The 21,943-nt window shown below is 42.2% G+C and overlaps 1 protein-coding gene across 1 annotated transcript; it reads left to right on the top strand.

Moving 5' to 3' along the window:
• The first annotated feature begins 20,752 nt into the window (after window positions 1-20,752).
• Window positions 20,753-21,379, top strand: LOC133231604 (keratin-associated protein 3-1). Its single transcript, XM_061389966.1, has one exon. The coding sequence runs from the start codon at window positions 20,818-20,820 to the stop codon at window positions 21,112-21,114; it is 297 nt and encodes a 98-aa protein (XP_061245950.1). The 5' UTR covers window positions 20,753-20,817; the 3' UTR covers window positions 21,115-21,379.
• The last annotated feature ends 564 nt before the right edge of the window (window positions 21,380-21,943 follow it).

Below are 21,943 nucleotides of genomic sequence, written 5' to 3'. Positions count from 1 at the left end.
TTGTATTCTGCAACTTGATTGAATTCATTCATTAGTTTTATTACTTTATCAGTGGAGACTTTTGGGTCTTCTGTATCAGGTATCATGTCATCTGCAAATAGTGACAGCTTTACTTCTTCTCTTCCAGTTTGGATGCCTTTTGTTTCTTTTTCTCATCTGATTGCTGTGGCTAGGACTTAGAGTACTGTGTTAAATAGAAAATGGTGAGAGCAGGCATCCTTGTCTTGTTCCTGAATTTAGAGGAAATATATTCAACATTTCACTGTTGAGTATGATGTTAGGTGTGGGTTTGTCATAAACGGCCTTTACTATATTGAGATATGTTCCCTCTGTGGAAACTTTTTTTGATGAGAGTTTTTACCAAGAGTGACTATCAGATCAGATCAGATCAGATCAGTTGCTCAGTCGTGTCCAACTCTTTGCGACCCCATGAATCGCAGCACGCCAGGCCTCCCTGTCCATCACCAACTCCCGGAGGTCACTCAGACTCACGTCCATCGAGTCAGTGATGCCATCCAGCCATCTCATCCTCTGTCGTCTTCTTCTCCTCCTGCCCCCAATCCCTCCCAGCATCAGAGTCTTTTCCAATGAGTCAACTCTTCGCATGAGGTGGCCAAAGTACTGGAGTTTCAGCTTCAGCATCATTCCTTCCAAAGAAATCCCAGGGCTGATCTCCTTCAGAATGGACTGGTTGGATCTTCTTGCAGTCCAAGGGACTCTCAAGAGTCTTCTCCAACACCACAGTTCAAAAGCATCAATTCTTCAGCACTCAGCCTTCTTCACAGTCCATCTCTCACAGCAAAGTGGATGGACCCAGAGAATATTAAGCTTTAGAAATGAATCAAAGAGAAAAAGATAAATACTGTATCCTTGACATACCATCAAGTAATTTATCTCCTGAATATTTACTCAATAAGCTAAAAACTTAAGCACATGATGGAGCTAGCACATAAACGTTTATACCAGGTTTATTTGTAATTTCCAAAAATTATAAGCAGTCAAAATGTTCTTCAAGACACAAATGGATAAACAAATTGTCTTATATGAATACAATAAAATACTACTTCTTTATTTTAAAAAATGACTTATCAAGCCACAAAACGACATGGAAGAATCCTAAATTCAAATTGCTAAATGAGAGTAGCCAATTTGAAAAGGTTACATACTATGTGATTCCAGCTAAATGACATTCTGAAAAAGACAAAACTATAGAGATGATAAAAAGCTGTCAAAGTGTCCTTGCCTACTATGCCCTGCAGATGCCTGTAGTCCAACACTGAAATACAAGTTTGCATGCCAGCTCAGTCACTAAGTCGTATCTGACTCTTTGTGACCCCACAGGCTACAGCCCACCAGGCTCTTGTGTCCATAGGATTCTCCAAGCAAGAAAACTCGGTGTGGCTTGCCATTTCCTGCTCCAGGAGATCTTGCTGACCCATGGATCAAACTCAAGTCTCCTGCATCTCCTGCATTGTCAGGCAGATTCTTTACCACTGAGCCACCTGGAAGCCCAAAATACGAGCTTGTGGATTTAAAAAAATAAAATTGCAGAAATAAAAAGATGCAGGAATGGTCTATGAAATCCAAACATAAGCCAGATGTGAGCTTCTGAGAAAGCTTCTCTTTGTTGATAAGAGACACATATTGCTGGTGCTCCCACTTCCTCGTCACCCTGACTCTTTGTACTTTAAATGATTCCTAGAGCTACAAAATCCCAAGAGAATGGAAGAAGCACTGATCCTGACAGCTGAACCTCTGAGCCAATGCCTCCCTGTGAGAATAGGTCCTTTGATTAAGCCAGTATTTGTTGGCTTTTCTAAAACTGGAAACCTAGAACATTCCTTACTCTTACACTAAGCAATAGACTGCAGTAAGCTTTCAAAATGGTAGCTTCCTATATATGACACCTAAGCATACTTGAGATTCATAAGTTGAGTGATGTCCAAAGGACATCAATCATAGATGCTAAAGCAATAGTGGGGAATGTTTTTATTGATGTTCATTGACCATAATATGAGTAGGTAGATAACAAATGCAGGGACAACGGGCAAGAAAAAGATGAGGAAGAATGACGGTAAAGACACATATGCAGGAGAAAGATGAGAACCAACGTGACCTTATTTATTACCACATGCGGTGCCACATGCTAACTATACTTCATGGGAACTTTATTTCATTTAATACTTACTATAATCCTGTGAAGCAGATTTTGTTATTCTGTCTTGTAGCTGAGAAAAGTACATATAAAGAAAGCTAAATAGCTTGTTTAAGTCACGTATTCTTATAAGTAAAAACAAAACAGAAAACGAGAAAACTGAAATTGGAACTCAATTCTGCCTGACTCCAAAATTCACAGAGACTAAAATTAGGAATTAGACGTAAATAAAAGCATGCTGAGGCTCAGTAGATTTTTAAGATAGCTATTTTGGAAGCTCTGGACTTCAGAATATGTTCCTTCTTTGAGCCCGTTGTTAGGTTATTGTCTCTCAGCCCATCTGGATAATCCAGAGCACTGTCCACATTTTAAAGTCAACTGATTAGTCACCTTAACTACATCTGCAAAGTCCCTTTTGTACTATAAAGTAACAAATTCATGGGCCTAAAACAATGGTTCAGAGGTCGTGGAGATCAAAATTCTGCCCACCACAAGGATTACTAGACACTGACATGACACTAAATTCTAGAGACCCAAAATGTCATTCTGATCCACCAGTGAAACCAAATTCACCTCTCCCAAATGGGCATACCAAAATTACAACTATTTATAGAATAACTTTCAGGTGAGAAAGACCTGAAGACTAGAAAAGATTTGCTACAACTAAATATACTAAGAAGGAACCACAATGAGATGGGTAGGAGGGCAGAGATGTAGTAGAGTCAAGATCCAAACCCCCAGGTGAGTGACCCACAAATGGGAGGACAATCACAATTCAGAAATTCTCCCCAAGGAGCAAAGGGTCTGAGTCCCCAATTGGGCTCCCCAGCCAGGGAGTCCTCTACTAGGAAGATGAATCTCTAGAATGTCTGGCTTTGAAGGCCAACAAAGCTCAAGAACAGGAGAGCCAGAGGACAGTCAGAAACAGAGGCTCTGCTCTGAAAGGGTGAACACAAAACTTCACATGGTCCAAGTCCCAGCACAGAGGCAGTTAAGTTGAAAGAAGCACAGTTCAGATCTACCTGCTAATCTCAGAGAGCCTCCTAGGGAGGCAGGAGGCAACTGGGACTCTCCCTGGAAACACAGACTATGACAGCAGCATTGTGGAGAACTGCTCCGAATGCTACCAAGTGCGGTTTTGAAATCCTCACTACCAAGATCACTACCAAGAGCAATTTTGAAATCCTCCCTCTAGCCAACTAGCTACAGGGGCTTACCTGACTACCAGGGGGCTGACACCAGTCCTGAGAGCTCCTTGGCCATACAGCCAGCCATGGGGGGACCTGGACCAACCCTTAGCTAAGTCTTCTGATGTCTGGTTGATAGTTGGAGTCTGAAAGCTGTTTTATCTTATTATATATACAACTTTTGTATGAAGAGGGGTGAAGGAAATAACTTTCATTTCTGATTTTATTTATTGGAGTCCTCTTTTTTCTGAGTCTAGCTAAATATTTATCCATTTGGTTTATCTTTACAAAGAATCAGCTCTTAGTTTCATTGATCTTCTCTATTCTTCTCTTAGTGTCTATTTCATTTCTTTCCACTCTAGTTACTTTTCCTTTCCTTCTACTAACTTTGGGTTTTGTTTGTTCTTTTTCTAGTTCTTTTAAGTATATGGAGAGGTTGTTTATTTTAATTTTTTCCTATTTCCTGAGGTCAGTTTATATCACTATAAACTTCACTTTTAGTACTGCTTTTGCTGTGTGACTTAGATTTTGGATCACTGTCTTTCCATTTTCATTTTTCTCCAGGTGAATTTTACTTTCTCTGTGATGTCTTCAGAGACCTACTGGTTATTTTATCAAGATGTGGTTTAGTATCTCAGAGATTTATACCCCCACTTTCCTTGTAGCATTATTCACAGTATCCATGACAGGGACATAACGTAAATGTCCATCAACAGATGGAGAAAGAAGATGTGGTGTTTATATACAGTGGAATATTATCCAGCCTTTAAAAAGAAGGAAATCATGTGACTTACAACCTGTAGGACATTATGATAAATGTCCTACAACTATGCAGGACATGTGAATGAACCTGTAGGACATTACGATAAATAAGCCAGACATAGAAGAGCAAATACCAGATGATTGCACATATACGATGAATCAAAACCCATAGAAGTAAAGAGTAGAATGCTTGTTACCAGAGGTTGGTGGTGGGTGAATTGGGGAGATGATGGTGAAGCGGCAAAAGTTTCACTTATGCAAAATGAATGAACTTCTTTATTTGAAGTTTCATTTATTCTTAGAGACCCGCTGTGCACTACAGGGTCTATAGTTAACAATACTGTACTCTATACTTATAGATTCAGTGAAAGGAAAGATATTAAGTTTTGTTATCACAAAAAAAGTACAGAAGGAAATTTTTGGAATGGATATATTTATAGGTTTGCTATGTGTATTAGATATATATAGCTTTTATATGTCAATTGTATCTCAATAAAGTGCTTTTTATCAAATAAATAAATGAGGTTTAAATAGCTTACTTATAGTCACACAGCTCATACATAAAATCTGAACTATGAACCAAACTCTGACTCTACAGCTCATGAAGAGACAATGAAATTAAGAAGCCGGTGTAGGGAGATTCAACTGATTTAAAGATGGCTGTTGTGGGAGCTGTGGGGTTCTCTGTGCCAGCTGTGAAGTTGTTATCTCTCAGCTTCACACCCTCCCTTCAATACTCAGCTTTGCCATGCTGTGATAGGGCTCTGCCAGTTTCATTATGACTTCACCAGCTGCTCTGTGTCAGGCTTTGCCACTAGAGGGTGACAGAGGAAAACTGCAAAGCTGGAGGAAGAGGGGATGATTCCTTTCTTTCTGCTTTCTTCTACTTAATTGGGGCTTCCTCTATGCTAGTGGTTCTGAGGATTATGACCCCAGTAACTTCTCTTCACTCCAGTATCAACAGATGTTTTCCATTGCAGCACCTAAATTTGGTTTGCAGTTTAGAATCATCAGCACCAGTCAGGTCCCTAAAATGCCTTGTTTCAGCTCTACAGGATGACCTCCTCTCTAAATTTCTAAGTTTTAATTCCTTCCCTTTTCCTTTCAAAGAAAATATTCCTACGGATTTCTGAATTTCCTACATTTATACTATCTCAATGTCTCTGTTTTATTCTTTTAGCTACCTAACAACTTAGTTTAAGAAAATTTAGGGTTATCAGAGGGTAAGAAGAGAAGGGATAAATTGGAAGATTAGGACTAACATATACACACTACTATATATAAAACAGATAACTAATAAGGACCTATATGGGAAAAAATCTTAAAAAGAGTGGAGATATATATATATAACTGATTCACTTTGCTGCACACCTTAAGCTAACACATCATAAATCAACTAAACTCCAATAAAAATTTTAAAAATAAAATGAAAATTTTCATACAAAATCCACTCAATTCAAATAATAAATCTTGTTCTTGTCTCCAGACTGGACCCTGTTATATTCATAATGCCTTTAAATTTTCAGATTATTTAGTGAACCATTTGTTTAGACTTTTCACCTACTCCCTTTGTTTAATCATAGTAGACACTTATGGAAAAAATTAGTCTCTGAACTTTGGAGGTGACAGCCAGAGAACTACAACATTTCAAGCCTGAGAGAATCTGGTGGAGGAACTAGAAAGATTACTTAGTGCCAGTTAGTTCTGTAGATAAGTAAGTTTCACCTAAACCCTTCATGTAAAATAAACTTTGCCCTTTTTTAATTACAGACTTATCTCCAAAACCTATGAAACTGACCTATGAAATCTGCTTTCCATCATGATTATCCTATTAAGTGACAATAAGCAAAATCGGTTTTAAAAGCCCAAGGACAGAAAGGGATTTTGAGAAGCTGCAAGGGAGAAAATACTGAATCATCACATCAACTGAAGCATATGAGATTTGGATAAGACTGGGGATTTGAGTGTTAAGTAAATTGTTTTTGTGAGGTTGAGAGAGACTCATTCAAAGCCCCAAGTATTAGTCCATATTGAATCTTCTCATTTCTAGCACATTCCTTTTTTTCCTTCTTTGTTTCTGCACTATAAATATGAGACTGAGAAACAGGATTGATATACTACCTGATCCCCAAAATCAAAATTTCTGGCTTTTAAATGGCTAATATTTAATACATAACATTTCAAGACCTTTGGTCTCTTGGTTTTTTAATATCGTATTTATTTTAGGTAAAGGAGACAAATCAGATCTTTTATCAGAAGGATCAGAGGTTTCTTGGTCTGGATATGGCCAGAGCAAAGTAATGCAATTATGTCATCTGTAAGATAGTACTCGGGCTCCCAAGTGGCTCAGTGGTTAAGAACCTGCCTGCCAACGCAGGAGACGTAGGAGACATAGGTTTGATCCCTGGGTTGGGAAGATCCCCTGGAGGAGGAAATCGCAACCCACTCCAATGTTATTGGCTGGGAAATCCCATGGACAGAGGATACCGGTGGGCTACAGTCTTGGAGTTGCAAACAGTCAGACACAACTGAGTGACTGAGGATGCATGCAAGATAGTACTCATTTCTTCAAAAGATGAGGCCTCTAAATCTAGAAGGAAAAAAATAAGGATCCTATGTTTATGACACTGTGGGAAGAAAAAGTGAAAGAACTCAGGATTTTCAGAGAAACTGAGATCGGGAAACTTGAGGAACTGTGAGAAGAGTCAAAGATGACAGAAATTTAGTCACAAAAGAGCTAAAAGTAAGAGGAATTCATGGTTCTCCAGGGTGGTGAGTGGGGAGAGGAGAGAGGCAATGTAAGACACCTAAGGAGAGAGCTGAGGAAACTCTGAGGTTAGTATTTTGAAACTGCACCCCATCACTTACTGTTTTATTGAATAGGAAAGACAAAAAGGAGAGTCACACAAAGTCAGGAACAAAAGTTGGTGTGAATCAGCTGCTGAGACTAGGAGTAATATTAACCAATATGTTGTTTTGTGTGTTAACATGAACTAAGCCAAAAAAAACACTTGTGCTATTCAAGTGTATTTTCTACATATTGATTACTCTAAAGATACTTTTGGAGAAGGCAATGGCAACCCACTCCAGTACTCTTGCCTGGAAAATCCCATGTTCAGAGGAGCCTGGTAGGCTGCAGTACAAGAGGTCAAGAAGAGTCGGACACGAGTGAGTGACTTCACTTTCACTTTTCACTTGCATGCATTGGAGAAGGAAATGGCAACCCACTCTAGTGTTCTTGCCTGGAGAATCCCAGGGACGGGGGAGCCTGGTGGGCTGCCAGACGTCTATGGGGTTGCACAGAGTCGGACACGACTGAAGTGACTTAGCATAGCATAAAGATACTTTTAATTGTAGGGAAGGACAGACAGCAAGATGAGAAAAGGAATCAGAAGACTGGAATTGAAAATCCCAAATCTACCCACTTACTGACTGTGACCTTAGACATATCTTGTAGCTTCTCAGAAGTACTGTTTTATCTTGTCTTCCAGATGAGCATTCTAATATCTCATAGTGTCCCTATGAGTGTCAAATAAGTTTATCAATAGTAATATGCCTGGCACATGGCAAGTGCTCAAGAAATGAGGTTTTTTTTCCCTCTTCCTCTTCTTGATTTCAGTGTACGTCCTTAGAAACAAAAAAATCCTACTGACTATTGGAAGGATCAATTCAGTTCAGTGCAGTCACGTTGGACTCTTTGCAACCCCATCGACTGTAGCATCAATATCCAAATACTCATGTGTGGGGAAAAGGCTGAGAAAACTCAATGATTTTACAGGATGATATTTTACTCCACTTGGTTGGTTGGTCCTTCTTTATCCAACTCATCTGCATTGTCAGTTCAGTTCAGTCCAGTTCAGTCACTCAGTCATGTCCAACTCTTTGCGACCCCATGAATTGCAGCACGCCAGGCCTCCCTGTCCATCACCAACTCCCAGAGTTCACTCAAACTCAGATCCATCAAGTCGGTGACGCCATCCAGCCATCTCATCCTCTGTCGTCCCCTTCTCCTCCTGCCCCCAATCCCTCCCAGCATCAGAGTCTTTTCCAATGAGTCAACTCTTCGCATAAGGTGGCCAAAGTACTGGAGTTTCAGCTTTAGCATCATTCCTTCCAAAGAACACCCAGGACTGATCTCCTTTAGAACGGACTGGTTGGGTCTCCTTGCAGTCCAAGGGACTCTCAGGAGTCTTCTCCAACACCACAGTTCAAAAGCATCAATTCTTCTGCACTCAGCTTCCTTCACAGTCCAACTCTCACATCCATATATGACCACTGGAAAAACCATAGCCTTGACTAGATGGACCTTTGTTGGCAAAGTAATGTCTCTGCTTTGGAATATGCTATTTAGGTTGATCATAACTTTCCTTCCAAGGAGTAAGCGTCTTTTAATTTCATGGCTGCAATCTGCATTGTAATAAGAATTAAATGACATAATATATAAAAAACACTTAGAACTGTATCTGTTCCAAAGTAAAAACTGTACTTTTCTTTTTTCAAACACTTCTTCCCAACTGATCAAAAAGCCAAATTTCTACTGAAGAACACTGACCAACTATGATTACAAGCTATCCCAACACATCTTATTCCCTGGCTAAAGTGTTTAACAAGATTTAAATATGAATATCATCCCTTCACAAAAATCACAGATATTAATGAGAAATAGAGAATGGGACAAATTCGATACTCAAGCTAACAGAGATTTTGCACTGGTCACTCTAAGTAGTAAATCTTACCAGGGATTTGGGATGATTGAATCCACAGAAGGGCAACATGGCAAAAGGTACTTGAGAAGCAGACACGGCCTCCCAAGAGTTTCTCACGGTCCCTTAACAACAAGCCACTAGTCCTTCCTTTGTGGTGGTAGAGTTGCTACTCGTTACAAAATCATAGTGAAGACTATGAACAGGCAGAAGACTTTTCAGACATAAGAGACTAGAAAGCTCTATTTCCAGATTTACCTCCAGATCACTTCACCAGTGGATGGAGAGAATATCTAAAATGAGAAAAGAGCTCCAGCTTCCCTCAGCTTACTTAATAAGTACCACACCTATAAGAACCATTGGAGCACTATGTTCCAGACACTGTTAAATATTTTAATGTGATGGCCATATTTTACGTATGAGGGGATTAATAAAACTACTTACCTGCTTTAGAAAAACAATTACCAGTGTCTTTCAATAATCTACCTAATTAAGTTCAAACTCCTCATCCCAGGAGTCAAGATTCTCTGTGTTTAGCTTTTATCTCACATAAGTATTTTCTAGAAGCACTGTACTACTCATTGCCTCTTGTTTTCAGTTTTTTCTCTTCCATTTCTGTGCATTTACTGCTGGTGTTCACTACAGATGGAATGACCGCACTGCCTTGTGTTCAAGTCCTATGTGTCCAACTGTTGCTGCTGCTGCATCACTTCAGTTGTATCCGACTCTGTGCGACCCCATAGATGGCAGCCCACCAGGCTCCCCCGTCCCTGGGATTCTCCAGGCAAGAACACAGGAGTGGGGTGCCATTTCCTTCTCCAATGCATGAAAGTGAAAAGTTAAAGTGAAGTCGCTCAGTCGTGTCGGACTCTTAGCGACCCCATGGACTGCAGCCCACCAGGCTCCTCCGTCCATGGGATTCTCCAGGCAAAAGTACTGGAGTGGGGTGCCATTGCCTTCTCCAATGAACCCCTATATAATCTAAATTACCTGAGAGTACACTTATCTCCTGCTCAACCTTGAATGCCCCAAATCTCCTAGCACAGTGCAAGGCAAATAGCAGACGCTTAACAATGATTGGCTGAAATAAATAAAATTATTAATTTAATCTTGAAATTATAACAATCAATAATGGAGAGACTGTATATTAGTGTATGGCAATTAAGAATACAGACTTTGAAGCCAGACAGCCTTGGTTCAGATCCCAACTCCACTATTTACCACTTATTGCTGCTGCTGCTAAGTCACTTCAGTGGTGTCCAACTCTGTGTGACCCCACAGACAGCAGCCCATCGGGCTCTGCTGTCCCTGGGATTCTCCAGGCAAGAACACTGGAGTGGGTTGCCATTTCCTTCTCCAATGCATGAAAGGGAAAAGTGAAAGTGAAGTCGCTCAGTTATGTCCGACTCTTAGCGACCCCATGGACTGCAGCCTACCAGGCTCCTCCGTACATGGGATTTTCCAGGCAAGAGTACTGGAGTGGGGTGCCATTGCCTTCTCCGACCACTTATTAACCTTAGGCAATTTAACTTCTCTTTGTCTCAGTTTTACTTACCTATAAAACAGAGGATAGCTTTAATATCAACCTCATAGGGTTGTCGTAAGAATTAAGTGACATAATGTATGTAAAGCACTTAGAACTGTATCTGTTATATAGTAAAGCTACCTAAGTGTTTGCTGATATTATAAAAACCAGTTGTATATTTAGCAAACTCAGATAATGGTTCAAAATATATTTTAAAGTCATAATGTCTACTAATATTTAAATACATAATTAATTCTCTTAATTAAAATTTTTTTCAAGTACTGTAGGAGCTCTTTGGAAAACGAGTGGTTATTTCATTCAATTCCGTATTAAAATTTGTCTAACCAATGAACAAAAACATCTCTGATTCAAAATAAAATCATAAGATACAACTGTTATTAACAAATAATTCCAAGGACAAAAAAAGTCTAAGGTTTATTATAGAGTGATTATAAGTTTAAATATTTCAATAGTTGACATAGTAATTTTTGTTAGAGTAGTTTTGTTATGTTTGTTATAGTAAGTTTTGTTCACAGTAGCATGGAATTTTTATTTTCCCAATGCCTGGCATATATTAGGCATTCAAGTTTCATTGAACATTCTTTTTCTGAGTCAGGTTAATGTTCAGTTCAGTTCAGCCTCTCAGTCATGTCTGACTCTTTGTGACCCCATTAACTGCGAGGTTAATGTTAGTTAGCAAATATATTTAGGCTTTACTTAACTAAATACAATTCTTTGTTACTACCTGCATACTATCAGATCAGATCAGATCAGATCAGTCGCTCAGTCGTGTCTGACTCTTTGAAACCCCATGAATCGCAGCACGCCAGGCCTTCCTGTCCATCACCAACTCCCTGAGTTCACTCAGACTCACGTCCATCGAGTCAGTGATGCCATCCAGCCATCTCATCCTTTGTCGTCCCCTTCTCCTCCTGCCCCCAATCCCTCCCAGCATCAGAGTCTTTTCCAATGAGTCAACTCTTCACATGAGGTGGCCAAAGTACTGGAGTTTCAGCTTTAGCATCATTCCTTCCAAAGAAATCCCAGGGCTGATCGCCTTTAGAATGGACTGGTTGGATCTCCTTGCAGTCCAAGGGACCTGCAAGAGTCTTCTCCAACACCACATCTTACAGTAATACATGAGAATTAAACTGAAAACCTAAGATCCCCAAGAAAAATAGGCAACACTTCCAACAGAAGCTGGCCCATGCTGGGTGAGTGCTGTGAGAGCCACTCTGGCATGTTGCAATGGGAACATATGTGTCCACATGAGACAGGGCAGAAGATCCACCTCCTTTAGGTCATACGCATGTGAGGTAAGTCACTTTGGTCATGTCCAACTCTGTGCAACCCTATAGACTGTAACCTGCCAGGCTGCTCTGTCCATGGGGTTCTCCAGACAAGAATACTGGAATGGGTTGCCATGCTCTCCTCCAGGTTAGGCCATATATACATACACAAATATAGCCAATATCATCTGTCTGCAAGTGGCAAAACCACATTGTTTCCATTTGAATGAAATCAATTTGAGAATAATTTTCAGTGCAGGTTAAAAATCTAGAAAGAATTATACCAGTCTTTTTCTTTTCTTTTTTCCAAAGCTCTCCATAGAAGATGCATTTTATAATGTGTCCCAGATTCCCCAGAAAGTAAATGTGAAAATCTTTGACAATCCTTTTCATAGTAAAGCTATTTGACAACATTACTTGTCTTTAATTTTATACAAAATCAGTGTATCATTACATAATACAAAATAATTTATGGGATTGACGGTTGCATAATGTGTGACTTGTTTATATACTTTCTTCCTTTTCTATAACAAAATTACTTATCAGATTGCCTCTTCCACAGGGAGAGTTAGAAATTAGCATAATGCATGGCCTTTAAAAGAAAAATGATGTTTTTCCTTTGTATTTCTGAATATATCTAATGCTGAGGAAACAAAAATAGCAGAATACGAGAAGCTATCATTTCCAACCATTTGCTGGATATATGTCAGATGTAATGAGATAATTCTCAGTACAGTTATCAAGTCTTGACTATAGAGAATAAGGAAGTCGCTCAGTCATGTCCGACTCTTTGCGACCCCAGGAACTGTAGTCTAACAAGCTTCTCCATCCATGGGATTTTCCAGGCAAGAGTACTGGAGTGGGTCGCCATTTCCTTCTCCAAGGGATCTTCCCAACCCAGGGATCGAACCCAGGTCCCCCGCATTGCAGGCAGACACTTAACTGTCTGAGTCACCTCAGATTGACTATAGTCACACGCTAAAAAATATCTTCTTATTCAACTGAAAAAGGCCCCTTATAGCCCACCATTTAACCCAAACCCAGAATTCTTTGCCTACATGCTCATCAAAGAGCAAAGTGGACTGTCTTGCTGATCCTGCTCATAGGGCCAACTGTCTTACTGTTTACACTGTCCACACTGTTCACTGAACTCAGGGTACGCAAGGCGCCAGCTAAGAGACTGGAAGGAGACTTGAGGAGCCATAGGAACTGCAGACACGTTAATTCTCTCTTGGCTGACATGGGAGCCATAACACAGCTCTCTCCTGGCTGATGCAGCAGCCACAACATAACCAAAACATAGCCATAACAGAGCCGTAGCATAATCTCATCATATAACATAATCATGGGGCTGCCCCAATGTAGCAGCAGCCGGGGTTCATGGTGAAGCTCATACAGGCGCATCGCACAAAGTAACCCATGTCCAAGCGAGCATCTTGTGATGCACATGTGTAGTCTTACAAGTGATCTCAGCTGCCACACAATAATTATTTACAGAGCATGGGGCAGGAGCGAGAGGCCAGGGGGCCAGAGAGCCTGACCATGCCATCTTGGTTAATTTGCTCTTTTCCCTACACTCCACCTCTTCAGGCTCTCTAGAAGAGCCACCCAGTGCATTGGAGGGCCTTTATCTTCCATGGCAAGTTCAGTCCACCATTTGTCCTTGTGAAACCGCAGGAAAGCCTCCACAGGGGCAACTCTATTCCTGCAGGTTTCCACGAAGGACCCCCAAAACAGCCCCATAGGTTCTGGGCCCACCCCCCAAAAAAGGGGGATTCCTGTGGCATTCAGAGCCTACCCACAAGACTCCAAATGCCTTCACACTGCTCCAAATCTGCAAGAGAACCAGAAGTCGGCAGCACACCACAGGACACAGCCCTCACAGCACCCTGCTCCAAACCTGTATCACATGACACAGCCTTTATCTTAACCATTTGGCCATCACAGCCATCAGTGCATGCCCTAGGATCAGGAAACTGCTCTGGCCTGCCACAAACAAGGCTGCATTCAGCACCGGTGTAAACCAGGCCACCACTCTCCACACACTACCCAGCAACCAGTGAACTGAAAGCTCCACATGGGGCCTCTGGTCCCTGCTCGGGCCCCCGAGAAGGGCACCCTGGTCCAAGCTCCACTCAAAGCAGAAAAGGGTGTCATCCAGAGGAACACCCTCGGGCGCCATTCAATCCTCCAGCCGAACCACCCGCATCTCCCATGGTGGGTGCCTCTCAAACTTAGCAAACTGCTGCTCTGGTCTCAGTTGCCCCCACAGCTCCAGAAGCAGAGCATTGGGCTATCTACCCATTTTACTTCTGTCAACTTCTGCTGCCAGCAAATCAGCCCCTGTTTGCATTCTCATTACCCAGTTGGGGCCCCCACCAGTCCAGGCCCCCTTTGGGGTCTTCACACATCTAATCCCCTTTGCCCACTGCCTTCCCTCTATTTCTCCCAGGATAGCCACCATCGAGGTCACTTTATAGATAGGGTGCCCCACAAAGGGCACAAGAATAGCAGTCAGGGATCTGAAAATGGTAGACAGGGCATTGTTCAAATTAGTGCCTCAAATGCCACCAGTAAAACATTTGTCATATGGGCCTCGGGTATTTGGGTTAAATATTTACTACTTCATGCCCAGTTCTCTCACCACTTGGGTCAACTTGGCATAGGTATGCCACGTACTCACAGTATATCCAGGAGCTCTCTTGTGTTCGACCACACGATATGGATGGCAGCGTTAATCCATTCCATCTGCTGTTCTCGGTCTCTCAGTCACGTCTGACTCTTTGCAACACTATGGACTGTAGCCTGTCAGGATCCTCTGTCAATAGGGATTCTCCAGGCAAGAATACTGGAATGGGTTGCCTTGCCCTCCTCCAGGATATTTTCCCACCCCAGCGATCAAACCCAAGCCTCCCACATTTCAGGCAGATTCTTTACCATTTGAGCCACCAGGGGATCCATTCCATGAGGATGTGCATTTGGTTTAGGCACACCCTGCATGAGCCACCTAGCATTCTGAAACTTTTGTCTCAATGAGGAGTGAGTGGTTATAGATGCCAACTGTTCTATTTACCCCCAACACATATGATACTGTCCACCTCTGTGTCCCAAAGTTTCAAGAGCCATGCTGCCAAGGGTTCCCCTTGCTTTTGCCAAAATTGCATACCCAAGTCTACCAACTCTGCCAGACTATGTGGTTGATATGTCATGCTCGGTCACACTGGGGGTTTCTTGAGGATGTCTCCCCTAGGCCATAGACTGCTCATCCTTCACTCTCTGCTGCACAACAGGCCTCACTGCCAAGCAGGGACCCACAGTCTCATAATGTCCATTGTCACCTTCAGTTACTGCCTCACTGTCAGAGATGCTGGGTTCTTCAGGGCCACGGGGTTCTGCTCTGATGCAAATATATGTTGCTCTAGTTCTTCCAAGCATCTCTGCACATTGAGCACCGGCATGGCATCATGGAGAGCACTATCCATATTCACCTTCAGGGCAGCCAGGGAAATCCATCCCATGGTTCCAGCAGCAGTCCATGTCACCTTGTTCGGCAAATGGGAACTCACCGCCTCTAATGATTTTTCACTGCTCTCTGGTGACTTGTCTACCACCTCCCAGTCTTACACTGGAGCCCACATGGAGAGGATCGCAGCCACATGGGACCACATGCTATCTCATAGCCACTGGCTTCCTCCATCCGGTGGAGCCTCAGGCTCCCTTACCTGCTGGGTATGCTGCCAACTATGCCAATTGTCTTGCTGTTCACACTGTCTGCACTGTTCGCTGAACCCAGGGTAGGCAAGGCGCCAGCTCAGAGGCTGGAAGGAGACTCAAGGAGCCGTAGGAACTGCAGACAGTTTAATCTCCCCTGGCTGACACAGCAGCCATAACACAGTCTCTCTCCTGGCTGATGCAGCAGCCATAGCAGTAGCTACAATATAACCAAAACATAGCCATAACGGCTGAGGGGCTTTCCCTGTAGCTCAATCAGTAAAGAATATGCCTGCGATACAGGAGACCTGGGTTCGATTCCTGGGTTGGGAAGATCTCCTGGCGAAGGAAATGGCAACCCACTCCAGTATTCTTGCCTAGAGAATCCCATGGACAGAGGAACCTGGCAGGCTACAGTCTATGGGGTCGCAAGAGTTGGACACGACAGAACAACTAAGCACAGCCATAGCGGAGCTCTAACACAACCTCATCTAACATAATCGTGGTGTCACTCCAATGTGGCCCCGGTGTAGCAGCAGCCAGGGCTCCAGGTGTCCCACACGAAGTAACCCAAGTCGAAACGAGTACCTGGTGTACATGCGCAGTCCTATAAGTGAGCTCAGCTGTTACACAAGCCTCATGACGCGCATGCGCAGCGCTGCAAGTGAGCTCAGCTCCTACACAATCATTATTTACCAAATGTAGGGCAAGAGCGAGAGGCCATGAGGCATGAGAGCCTGACCGTGCCATCTTGGCTAATCTGCTTTTTTCCTACAGTGCACTTTCTGCAATGTTTTAAAAGATTGACATCAACGGCAGTCCTGATGCCAGTCATTCTTTCTTCCAACCCATGTCATAAAGGAGTTTCCAGAAATTTTCAAGATCTTGCAATTCAGGAAGTAAAGACCAAGTGTTTTTACTTGCAAGCATTTTTATTAGGATGACAAATTGGAAAGATATCTATATCTTGCTTTTGCGAAGGGATGAAGCACTTCATTGGGCGTCAAGAAAATCGGGTTGCCATGAAGTGTGAACCCTCCCACCACTGACATCCCTGCCTACAGGAGGTACTGTCTTGGGAGGGGTTTCCCGACAGCAACCCAGAAATGCACCGAGTTGTTGGGAGGTAGATGCTAGTAAGGTACACACAGACTCACAACAAACTGTGACTAACACACATAATACTGATCTTTTAACACAGTCCAGGAAGTTGGTGGCAAGCACGTATTTCATCTCTGTACTGGAGCTTCCAAACTTCAGCCCTGCTCCCTCTCTGCAGTTCCCACTCTGAGTTCATCACAGATCCTCCCCTCTATCACTCCAGACAGCCCCTTTCTAGTTCAGGTGCCCTCTCACCTAGGAGAAAAACCTGAGACTGAAACATGATCCTTGATCAGTTTGACCTACCATCTCTACTTTCAAAATTGCCTCCAGACTCTACCACCTCTCACTAGTTCATCAAGCACTGGCATCCCCGTTCATCCTCTCACCTGGACCACATACTTACTCCTCCCCTTCCCACTGTGGCCCTGCTGCAGTTCCTTTTCTACAGAACACAACTCTCATCTGATCTCTCCCTGCTGAAAATTATCCAGTAGATTCTCAATGCCCTTAGGATAAGATCTAAACTCTGCAGTGTTAAGTGTTAGTCACTCAGTCGTGCCCAACTCTTTGCGACCCCATGGACTGCAGCCCACCAGGCTCCTCTGTCCATGAGATTTTCCAGGCAAGGATACTGGAGTCCTTCCCGGCCTGTACCTACCTACCTCATTATTGTGGATCTCAACCTTTCCCTTTCTCTATACTCCAGCCACCTGGCAAAGACCATCCCTGACCACCTAATCACAGCAGGTACACTCCCTGAACTATCTCCCAATCACTCTCTGTCACATTACTCTGGTTTACTTCCTTCAGGCATTTGTCACTGTCTGCAGTTCTTATTTATTCATCTGTTTACATTTGTGTTTATCTGTATCCTCCACTAGAATGAGCACCATGACGAGAAGAACCTTAGCTGACCTGTTTATATCAATGTGCTTAGCACCTAACACGGTGCTAGATGTTTTGCTGAATGAATTATTAAATGAAAAAAAAAAGAATGACTATAATTTATAATTATATAAAAGTTAATTCCACGGAATACTAATTTTATTAATAAGTGTGAAGTACTGCTGTTAGATGAGCCATCATTTGCTAGCTCTACACTTTAAATTATTATTTAATATCCCCACTCTCAGTTTTAACATCTGAAAAATGGGTGTAGTAATTGTTTTGACCTCATCAGGGTATAAGAAATAAGGAAGAAGGTGTGCATAAAATACTTAGCACTTGGCACATGGTATATATTTAATAAATGCTAACCATTAGTGGAGGGTAAGATTAGAATGTTCTAGTTAATTTAAAAAAAAAAGAATATTTGCTTTATCGTGGAAACTGATATGCCACCCCCCAAATAGTGGACCTTAGAAAACTGATGTGAGGAGAAATTCCAGATATATCCCCTTTTCTCTGTTCCCACCAATTATGATACTAAGACAGAAATCATGCCCTCCTCATCACTCCTTCAGGGTATTCAAGTAGCTCCCAACCATTGTTCCTGTCTTCAAATTGTCTCCTTTCTACAGCATAGTATGTTGGTTAAGAAAATAGGTTCTAAAATCTTACGGTCTCAAGAACTTAAATAACCTGGTCCCATCCTCCCACCGTTCTTACACGCAACTAACCTTGAGGGCATTCTTCACTCTCGTTAGAACAACACGCCCACAGTGAGAGGGAATATGGCATAGTGATTAAGAGCACGGCAATTAGAGCCAGACTGCTTGGCTTCAAATGCCAGCTCCTTCACTTACTCACTTACTAGTTACTTAGCCTCTCCATGCCCTGGATTCCTCATCTGCAAATGGCAAGGAGAGTAACACTGCATGTGTCATAAGCTTTGGTGAGAATCATAGAGTATGTGTAAACCACAAAGCTCGACACTTAGCAATGATGATGATGATGATATTAAGCCTACACCAGAAACTACTCATCCTTCTAAAACACAAATCCAATCATGCCATATACATGTTCAAAAACTTTTAATGTCCGTTGTCAACAAGATGAAATTAAGAATCCTAAGTTTAGGACACTTAAGCACAGTGCAAATTCTTCCTACTGTGGTGATAAGCCACCTTTGCAACTTTATATCTCATTATTCCCCTCCAGTGCCTCCCTACAGGAGATTCAAAATCTGTGCTTTAACCAACTGACACTTTTTGCCATCCCAAGAAAACACCACGGCATTTTGTTTCTCTACTTTACTTGCTGAAATTCTCTTCCTATTCCTTTTTACTTGTAAAGTTCCTGTTCATTCTTCAAGACCCACATAAATGCTCCATTTTCACCAAAGGCTCCCCAGATCTTCCAGGGAAAGGCAGGGGCTCCAACCTCTAAACTCCCACATCTTATCTAGAAAACCCGGATGCACAACTTGCGTTGTCTGTCCTTTGTCAGTTTACTTCTCTGTGACCTCTTCTATGGCCTCCTCAATGGCAGGAAAATATTTGCATCTTTTTTGCATAATCCCTGACTTACAGCAGAGGTGCTCAAGCAATGAGTGTTTGACTGGTACCTACTGAAGTCATGTGGACAGCAAACAATTCTAGCAGAGTGATCCAAAATCATAAAATCATTCTACTAAGAAGATGGCTAAAATAAAAGTAGTTTTCGTGTTGAGTAGCTTTTGGATCCTTCATTGTATTAATCTGCATCTCTTTAAGCTTCTGACTCCTCTATGTTGTACAATTTTCTACTTCATTTTAGAGGCTGAGTCATTTTGCTTGAAGATGAGTCAAGAAAATATATTTTTAAAAAGATTTCAAAGGAAAACATTTCTAAAGATTTACCACTTTAATATTTTTCCTCCTTTAAAGGAATGCTAAAATATCATTCTAAGTTTCATGCCTTTACTTATTTAAATAATTTTATTTTTAAGATTCTAGTGATTTAAATGTAACTGGGGGATCTCCCCATGTGTACTCCATAGAACACTAATCTATGAAAACTAACAAATAAAAATGATTCTATGACCAAATAAGTTTGGAGAAAACTACATGCTATATCTCTTTATTGAAAAGCCATGGGACTTCCCTGGTGGCCCAGTGGTAAAGACTCTGCCCTCCAATGCAGGGGGCCTTGGCTCCAACTCTAGTCAGGAAGCTAGATCCCACATGCCACAACTAAAACCTGGCACAGCCAAATAAATTTAAATAAAAGCAGGAAAGAAAAGTCACAAAGCACTTTAGCATATTAAAGGCTCTGAAAGGTCAATACAGCAAAGAATTCAGTATTTCCCAAACTTATTTACCAGAGAACCCTTTAGTGTTCTTTGAAACAAGTGTTCATGAAACTCATTTTAGGAACTACTGCACCATTTAGCCTCTAAATGGCCTAATATGATTAGTTTGGGGGCCATCAGATCAGATCAGTCGCTCAGTCATGTCCGACTCTTTGCGACCCCATGAATCGCAGCAGGCCAGGCCTCCCTGTCCATCACCAACCCCCGGAGTTCACTGAGACTCCCGTCCATCGAGTCAGTGATGCCATCCAGCCATCTTATCCTCTGTCGTCCCCTTCTCCTCCTGCCCCCAATCCCTCCCAGCATCAGAGTCTTTTCCAATGAGTCAACTCTTCGCATGAGGTGGCCAAAGTACTGGAGTTTCAGCTTTAGCATCATTCCTTCCAGAGAAATCCCCATAAATAATATTAATTCATAACATGTTTGGATAGAATTTTAAAGGGCCTCCATCACTGTCGCCTGTGGAGATCTGAACTCTCACCTACACGCCCCTGACAAGTTTTCATTCAAAGCACAAATGAAGGGAATGGAGAGCAAATAATTTGTTACAGCTCTGTTAAAAAAAAAAAAGTGCTCATTAACACAGAACCAGAATCTCTTTCCCTGTTGATTCCATCTGTTCACGCAGTCTCTTGGAGCCATGTGAAATCTTAAAATAGTATCACTTTTTCAGCCAGAGGGCTTAATCATCATAAAGAATCTTTGGTTTCTGGTAGAACAGCAATTGAAAAGCTTAGCTCTCTCTCCATCTGAAAAGTAGACAAGAAAATGTGAAAACAATCTGCAGATACCTAGCATGGCAAGTCATTATTAGTGATGTATAATGATTAGAAGATAATAACTCAGTACCTTTGAAGACTGAAATGAAATGTCCATGCAGTGACAAACAGCCAATGTTAAGAGTCCTGATTTGACAACAAAACAATCTAAACCCCTTTTATGAGATGAGGAGTATGCCTTAAGTAATAAACACTTAAGTAATTAGATGCTTTTATGGAGGTAACTATAAACTGAAACATGGAGGAAAAATCTCTGTAATAGGCTGACGCCCTGGGAGGTGGGTATATAAGAGCCAGCGGAGAAGACAGAAGCATCGAGACACCAAGAGACTTCTCTCATCAACCCAACAAAAACCCAGCTCCTGACACCATGGCTTGCTGTGTTCCCTACTGCTGCAGCGTCCCCACTGGTCCTGCCACCACCATCTGCTCCTCTGACAAATTCTGTCGGTGTGGAGTCTGCCTGCCCAGCACCTGCCCACACGAGATCAGCCTCCTCCAGCCCACTTGCTGTGACAACTGCCCCCCACCCTGCTGTGTGCCTGACACCTATGTGCCAACTTGCTGGCTGCTCAACTCTTCCCACCCCACTCCTGGACTGAGTGGGATCAACCTGACAACCTTCGTTCAGCCTGGCTGTGACAATGTCTGCGAGCCCTGCTGTTAAGCAGCCACATCTTTGCACAGGTTCAGTGATGTACTGCTCAAGTCCAAATGCATCATCTGGCCTTCAACACCCACTACTACCTACATCAAATTAAATCAACCCCAATAGCCTGGGCAGTGTTTTCATGCATTTGCCCAACTTCTTGATTCTTTCTTCTTTTGGATAGAATTGGAGACCTTCTTTCTGTCTTTTAGATTATATCACTATTCTTTGGAAATGAACCATTTTGACTATTCAACAATAAACTTCATTCTTACCTAGCAAATATGGCTTTGTGAATTTTTGTTCGTGTGTTTCTTCTTAGAGAAAGTGAAATGCCTACCTAAACTTGAACAGCAGCTCATCATGCTGCCCAAGATTTACCGCAGCAGAATGAGAGCTCTCATGGTGGAATCATTGAAAAATTAGATACTGCTTCTTTGTGATGAGCTGAAAAGTGAAAACTTCAGCAGGTTATTTTTTGGATTCCCACTCTTTTTTAAAACTGAGATATACTTGCTTTGCAATATTATATGAGTTTCAAGTGTGCAACACAGTGACTCAATTTTTGTAAGTTATTCTTCACTTGCTGCTGCTGCTGCTGCTGCTAAGTCGCATCAGTCGTGTCCGACTCTGTGCAACCCCATAGACGGCAGCCCACCAGGCCCTGCCGTCCCTGGGATTCTCCAGGCAAGAACACTGGAGTGGGTTGTCATTTCCTTCTCTAGGGCATGAAAGTGAAAAGTGAAAGTGAAGTCACTCAGTCGTGTCTGACTCTTAGCGACCCCATGGACTGCAGCCTACCAGGCTCCTCCGTCCATGGGATTCTCCAATCGAGAGTGCTGGAGTG

The sequence above is a fragment of the Bos javanicus genome, chromosome 19 (assembly GCF_032452875.1).
Source record: "Bos javanicus breed banteng chromosome 19, ARS-OSU_banteng_1.0, whole genome shotgun sequence".
Lineage (NCBI taxonomy): Eukaryota > Metazoa > Chordata > Mammalia > Artiodactyla > Bovidae > Bos > Bos javanicus.
Note: the sequence above shows the minus strand (reverse complement) of the source record. Positions and strands in the feature narration are given on the sequence as shown.

What these genes read in the sequence shown, in the direction of transcription:
- LOC133231604 (XM_061389966.1), top strand. Translation starts at nt 20,818, where the DNA reads ATGGCTTGCTGTGTTCCCTACTGCTGCAGCGTCCCCACTGGTCCTGCC.